At 44.0% G+C, this 7,500-nt stretch overlaps 1 protein-coding gene across 1 annotated transcript in view; it reads left to right on the forward strand.

Moving 5' to 3' along the window:
- The first annotated feature begins 6,613 nt into the window (after positions 1-6,613).
- The window catches only part of noc (zinc finger protein no ocelli), a 2,477-nt gene continuing 1,590 nt past the window's right edge, over positions 6,614-7,500 (forward strand). The window contains exons 1-2 of the mRNA XM_043033815.2: positions 6,614-6,824; positions 7,147-7,500. The exon at positions 7,147-7,500 is cut by the window's right edge and continues 1,590 nt beyond it. Coding sequence (XP_042889749.1) covers positions 6,738-6,824; positions 7,147-7,500 — 441 coding nt within the window. The 5' untranslated portion in view covers positions 6,614-6,737. The remainder of the gene's footprint in view (positions 6,825-7,146) is intronic.

Below are 7,500 nucleotides of genomic sequence, written 5' to 3' on the forward strand. Positions count from 1 at the left end.
AATCAACTTTTAATATCCGTTTCTCAGTCGTTATAATAGTATGCTAATAGGACGGACACAAAGGTAGAAAAAAGAGAGACAGATCGATAGTATAGCTTCCAAAAGATTAATAAATAGAGTGTGGACATACATAACAATATCTATAACAAGAGATTAGCTAATAGCAATAACGCACGAACAACCCGAGTGTAGCAAGGGCTTACCCCTCCCCCTCCCCACTCTCTCCCCTCCCCCCAACGTGTCATGCGTGGTGGGGTGAACAGGGGGTATGGACGATTGGCGGTCATGCAGGAAGGGGCAGGGAGAGGGAGAGCTTGGGGGCAGACGAGGTGGCCAAGGAGAGGGGGATGGAGGGAGGGAGGGGCGCGGAGGACTAAGGAAAGGCGGGGAGTGGAGGGAGGTAGGGGCGAGGGGAGGAGGAGGAGGCAGCAGGGGGGGAGGCGGAGGCTTATGTGAGGAGGCGTCCCTCGCAGGGGCAGGGAACATGCTTGCCGCCACCTTGTTCCTGCCAGAACCGCCATCACCCACAGCCCCTCTCTATCAGTACCCCGAACCCATGGCGGTCCCAACCCACGGCGTGATCTTCGCCAGAACCTCGTCCTTACGCCACGGAGCTGTAGGTTTTGAAGTTCCGCCGAACTTAGCCGTCGGGAAATTATGAGCTTTATGCGCCCCTGAAGTAGAGGCGGATCGGGAGGGCGAGGGGCCGGTGGCTTGGGTCCGCGGTGACTGGAGCGTGTGGTGGGTTGAGGGCCATCCATCTATGTGAGCTGTCCCGCCTGTCAGGGGCTCTGATTCATGGCAACCTCACCAAACCCAAAACCCACCCTACCCGCTGCCTTCTCCCGCGGACAAAAAAAAAAAAAAACAAAAAAAACAAAAACCGCGATACTTACATGCTCCACTCACACACACACATGCACACGCACTCTATACTTACATACGCGCGCGCGCAAGCGCACATATACTTACAAGTCCTAATGCGTACATGTTCCCCTAAGTGCATATTACAGATTACAGGTACACACATGTGCCGAGGCTTTCTAGCCGAGCCCCACACCCCTTCGACGCCATACAAGAAGTCCCAGGGCCGCTCGAACACCCTTGGCACGTGAGCCATTACGGCCGTCGCGAAGATTACGGGAATGAAAGAAAGAAACAGCTCGGCGCCCCTCGGCAGATTATGCAGCGCACCGCGGATGACGGCTTTCACTACATCTGTGACTAAGCACAGATACCGTCCGTGGGAGGTAGAGAGATCGCTGTATACATAAACCGCTACACTATAAACAGAAACCACGCCAATAAACCGCCACTGAGGCAGACACACACACAATCGCGCCATCGCCACCAGCCCCGATACCACACACACACGCAGCCGATGTAATAAACTTATCAACCGACATCGCGATTATTCAAATGGACTTGTATACGGGCAGATACACACACAAACACACAACCTCACGTTCGCACATACGCTCAAATACGTACCTATGCACACACGGTCATATATTCCTCCCTCCCTATTCTTTCTCCCTCACCACCCATCCCACTATGCGGTTTTGCCCCCGGCCTCATAACGATGTTTCTAGGCATGAGGCACGGCCAGCTGGTATTCCTTTAGACTTTAAGAACGTGATTAGTATCTTTATTTCTATTTTTCAAGATTCTTTTTTCTTGATTTCTGGGAGTGGTATGAAGCTATCTATAAATACAGATTTGTTTTCTTCTTTAAACATGACATCTCGGAATGGTAATCATATGAACCCCCTGAAAACAACAGGGAAATAGAATTTATCAAGATTTGTTTATATTTATGATGCCCTTTTGGATGCTACAGCGTTCGAATTCTGAAGACTCAGACCTTCGTATAGTCTTCGATGAGACGTCAGTCTATTACGAATAGTTTTTTTCTTTCTTTTTTGGAAATTCGGAGTCGAACTCAAAGTCTCTCTCTACTCATTTGCCGACCATTTACCAAGCACGACCATTAACACTCGACGCGTCCCTCTCGCTGAATGGTATGCAAAAGTGTAAGTTTTATTCAAATGGATGAATCATTTGGCCGTAGCTGAATGCCCGACACGAATGGCGGATTTGAAAAGAGACTGATCATTTGCATTCACGAATACATTTTCTTGACATGTCTTGCTGATGGATGGGAGGGATCTTCTCTGCGAGGGAATAATTGACACGGACGCTTTTACACACCCAGATGGTCTACACGGACAAAAAGATTTAAAGGTTTTACACGAGAAAGACATTTGCATACGGAGGCCCGCTAGCAGGGTTCTGTATTGGATCTTTGTTTTTAAAAGTCTCTCTCGGGCAAGCTTGTAAATAGATAGCTGATCTTTATGACTCGTCGGTACCACGACATGTAAGACGCGGGACAAAAAGCAAATCCGCAACGTTTTACAACCAAAATTCATTTAAGAAACACCAACCTTTGAACTACGGACGTCATTTCCTCTGTGGCCACTAATGACAGACTTCAAATCCGCAACAAAATGTGCGCGAAGAAAAAAGGAATAAGAATAACTGTGATGGAAGACGGAAAATAACAAGCATGCAAACAACAAATTAACTTCAGGTGTAATGATTGATCGGCCAAATCGAGCAAACGCACCTTGAAGAATAGCAAAAGTCTTAGTAGCACTGGATCCGAATCTTGGTGTTTTTGGAGCCCAAGGTAAGTCTGTTGTGAATACCTAATCCGGCTGTTTTTGAGAAGATGTCGCTACCGTTGAACATATCCGCGTAGTCTAGGCAGTTTGTATCTATAGAACGTGCCGTCTCAGAAGGAGGTTTAGAAGGAGGGTGTCGTTGAAGTAAATGCGTAAAAAAAACATGTTTACACGAGAAATGAAACAACATAAATATAGCTTGTGACTAAAATATAGACGTCACACATACCAGCGCTGAGCAAGTGAGAGGTCCTTCTTCTAGCTTACAAAGCACAGCAGAGGGACTTCGCACACTCTCTCCCGCGGCGGAGAGTGAAGAAAAAAGAAAGAACAGGTCCGAGAAAGATGTAATGGACGAATATCTCTCTGGTACCAGTCCAGTGGCAGAGGATTTTGGTGGTCCTGGTAGTGGAGGGTGGAAAGGTAGGGGGTGAGAGGAGAGGGGGAAGGGGGAAGGGGGAGGGGGAGGGGGTTTCGACCGGTGAGGCCCCCTACTGTAAGCCATTACACTTAGCCCCAGCCCACCACGCACCCCCCGTCGCCCCGCACAACACACCCCGTGCACATAATTTAGATACAGTCACTCTCATCTGTGAACTTATGCAAACATCCATCAATAAGAGACTTACTGCCTCCCCTTACAACTGCAGTCTTTTTCTCTCTCTCTCTATTTGCGAACACGATTCGCCATGCCTGTAAAAAGATATATATATAAAAAGACCTTTTTAATAACATCCGGAACCCTATATTATTCTCCTCGAGAATCATAGCCCTCATAACATTTTACTCGCCGATACGCTACGGTGCTCCATCAAAGTGACGCATAGAGAGAGGGCGAGGGAGGGAGAGCCATGTTCCCGCAGCGGCGAACAGCGAGGGCGAGGTCGTGGCCAACAGGAAGGGTGCAAGGGTCGGGACGCGGGCCCCCCAGGAGCAGCACAACTGGCGGCGTCACGTCAGAAACACCACCGGCCGTCAACAGCTCCTCACCACACTCGTCAGCCAGAGGAGGAGGAGGAGGAGGAGGAGGAACAGGGAGGGGGAGAGGTGGGGCCGAGAGGAAGGGAGAAGGGGAGAGGTGGGGCCGAGAGGGACGGAGAGGGGGAGCAGGTGTGTTTGTGTGTGTGTGTGTGTGCGTGGAAGGCCGCAGGAGAAAGGGGTGGAAGGAGGGGTGAGGAATAGTGGTAGCGCGGGGAAGGGGAAAGATTGGGGGAAAAAAAGACAAACGAAAGGTGAGAAGATTATTGTTTCAAGGAGGAAGCGAGGTTTGAGACAGTGCAGATGTCGCCTCGGCGAGCAAAAAATACGAAAGGGAAGAGAGGGAGAGGGAGATAGAGAGAGAGAGAGAGAGAGAAAGAGAGATAGATAAATAGAGAGGGAGAGAGAGAGAAAGATAGATAGATAGAGAGAGAGAGAGAGAGAGAGTCAGACCGACAGAGAAAGAGAGATAAAACCAAAGAAAAGTGAGGAGCGAGATGCCAGTCGACTTGGGGAACGAGCGAGCTAAACCGGGGAAAAAAAAAAAAAAAAAAAAAAAAAAAAAAAAAAATCAACAAAAAAAAAAAAAACAAAAACAAAAAAAAAGAAAAAAAAAAAAAAAAAAAGGAAAGGCGGGGATTATTTATATGACACGAAAGAGTGAGAGATGAGTAACATGAGTTATAAATGAGGGACGACAAGGAGCGTGTTTTTTGGTTTTTTTTTATTTTTTTGTTTTTTTTATTATTTTATTTTTTATTTAATTTATTTTTTTTATTTTATTTCTTTTATTTATTTGTTAATTTTTTTTTTTTTTTGATATTTCATTTTATATTTTTTTTTTTTTTTTTTATTTTTATTATTTTTTTTTTTTTTTTTTTTTTTTTTTTTTTTTTTTATTTTTTTTATTTTTATTTATTTTTTTTGTTATTTTTTTTATTTCTTTATTTTTTTAATATATTTTTTTTTTTTTTTTTTTAATTCTTTTGTTTTGTTTATTTTTTTTATTTGTGTTTTTTTTTTCTTTTGATATTATTTTTATTTAGTTTTTTTATTTTTTTTTTTATTTTTTATTTGTGTTAATTGTGAGTAGTGACGGCGGGGGGAGAGGGGAAAGGAGTGAACTAAACGGAGACAAGTGTGAGGGTTACATATTTTTTTTCGCGCCATCAAGACAGGGTGGTTGAAAGAGAAAAGGAAAAATGAATTTAGATGACGGCCACCTCCCTCCCCCCTTAAAAAAGAAGAAAGAATATATATATGATACGCGAACACATACATACATATGCAGACACGTACACTTTCCATACATAAGCGACTACGACTTATCTCCTCTCTCTATTCATCGATTTTTGAAATAAGTTCATTTGAATACGGCAGGGTATTTAACGGCCGAGCAGCGTGTATCTCCCAGCGAAGCCAAGCGGAGACTGACTCGGGCGATGGGAGACGAGCGGAGGAAAAAAAGAAAGAAGAAAAGGAATTAGGAAACACACAGCTAATCTCAGGTGAAGATAGAGCTGAGGTAAGAGAAGTATGAGGGAGGGAGAGGGGGAGGGGAGGGGAGGGGAGGGGGTGCGAAAAGGGAAATAGGAAAATAGATGTTGAGATATCGACCATGCGAGACTGAAGTGTGTTTGTTTGTTTGTTTGATAGGTAAGATGGGTGTTTGTTTGTTTGTTTGTTGTATGAAGGTGTGTGTGTATGTGTGTGTGTATGTGCGTGTGTGTGTGTGTGTGCGTGTGCGTGTGCGTGTGCGTGTGTGTGGCAAGTGTAAATTACTGCAAAAGTCGAGACAGTAGGTTGATGACTGACACTACCAATTAACCCCAAGGAAAGGTTGACAAGGAGGAAAATGTGGGCAGAGCAGATGATAGACGTGAGGTGACTCTCACACGCGCAATGAAAATTAATGAAACGTTTAACTCATTCACGGTTACCGATATTTAAATACAGCTGAAAAATATTTTTTAGAGGGAGAATGTCTCTCTTTACTGCGGATTAGACAAAAAAATGAATAAAAATACGAAAGGAAATATGGCGTATTACCTATGAACACGTACGTAATACTGAATGTCTTACTGTACATCGATATATATTTCGCTATATACTAAGCATTACATATCGAATTAAATCATATCTGAGGAAGCAAATACTCATCCACAGAAACTTTATCCACATGAATTACCCAAACACGGGATATTGCCAGCCTCATCACTAATTTAAAAATATTACCCCCATTAGATTAACTCTTAAACCACTCTTTATCCCAGCACAGACCTGACACAGCGAGACACGGGCAGGCGACCTATAAGTCTCTCTAATTAATGGATCTGTCTATCTCGCCATCAAGACCGTGTGTTGGATAGGATCGGATCTTATAACGGACGTTTTTGCGGAAGATTATGCGTGGAAGAAGGCATTTTGGAGACTTTCTAGAAGCATTAGTTCGAGTGTTCGTAAATGTTGGTGCGTAATATTCGGTTTTGATTTCGCGTTTTTTTTTTCTCTCTCTCGAAATATTTTGGATTATTAAAAGGCTAGTTGTTTTTTAATCTTTTTGAGATATCGTTGTGTAATATGTATATTGGGTTGAATGTTTCAATGTAAACTACGAGTTCTATGCGGTTGCAGAGTCCCCAGCCCTTCGGTAGAGTTCTTTTTACCAAGGCGCTGAGAAACCGTTCGACGATACTGGTGCTAAATCGAAACCATTTTTAAGTCAATATTTTTATTTCTTTTCGAATTTCTTGTTTCATCTGATGCAAAATCAAATATTTTTAATATATTATCATATATAATTTCGTCTAAAAAGAAGTAAATGTGACTGAACTTATATCGTACGCCTGGCAGCGCCGCTTACGATCCTGGCAGCAACAGTGTGTGTCTACGACAACGTCAGTGGTGCAGACTGTGACGTCACGGCCGGGCTGACTACATTTCACGCGGCGACCTAACAGCTCAGTACCAGTAGAGACACCAACGTGTATGGAGGGAAAACTTACACCTCCCTGTGCTGAAGTGTGCTGATTGTTTTTTTGAGGAACTAGTGTTGAAAGAAATACTGTGCTAATGGTGGTTCTCGAGTCTAAAGGGATGTTGACTGCAGGGAGTAATCAATATTTACAACCGGATTATCTGTCACCACTACCCACCACGGTAAGTAAAATTTTGTGATATTTTCAGTTTTGGGGACTTAGTCTCCTCACTGAAATGTTCTGATTTTCACTGAACTCGCAAAATTCATAGAGTACATTTTAACCAAATTGGATATTTGTTTCATGTTGTTTTAATCAACAAAGTGTATCTTTTTTATCACTTATTTCGTGTTTAGTTTTACTTTCACATGTCTCTGTTTTCTCGGAATAATTTGTCTTTTTTTGGAAATTTTCTTTGACGAAGAGTTAATAGTTTATTTTTTACGATATTATTTGTTTGGATTGATTTATTAATAAGTATTTTCTTTTTTTCCTTTGAACAGCTGGACGCCAAAAAGTCACCCCTCGCGCTTCTTGCGCAGACATGCTCCCAGATCGGAGCAGACTCTTCCAAACCTCTTCCTTCTGAGAAGAAGAAAGAGGAGGAGAAGAAGGAGAAAACGACGCCCACGCCCATCGACGCCACCCGTCGCTCCCCAGCCTTCAAGCCTTACGAAAGTGCGACCAAAAAGTCTCTTCCCGAAGAGACCACGAACGAGGAGAAGAACGCAGGCCGGAAGACTCCTGCCAGCCAGCCCTCGAGTGCGAGGTCCCCCTCCAACTCTAGCAACGGCGGCGCGTCCTCCGGAGGCCACACCAAGGAGGAGAACGGCCGTCGCAGCAGCGAAGGCGGAGCC

This window comes from Penaeus japonicus, unplaced genomic scaffold, assembly GCF_977035675.1.
Source record: "Penaeus japonicus unplaced genomic scaffold, GWHDUDI00000001_assembly GWHDUDI00000004, whole genome shotgun sequence".
Lineage (NCBI taxonomy): Eukaryota > Metazoa > Arthropoda > Malacostraca > Decapoda > Penaeidae > Penaeus > Penaeus japonicus.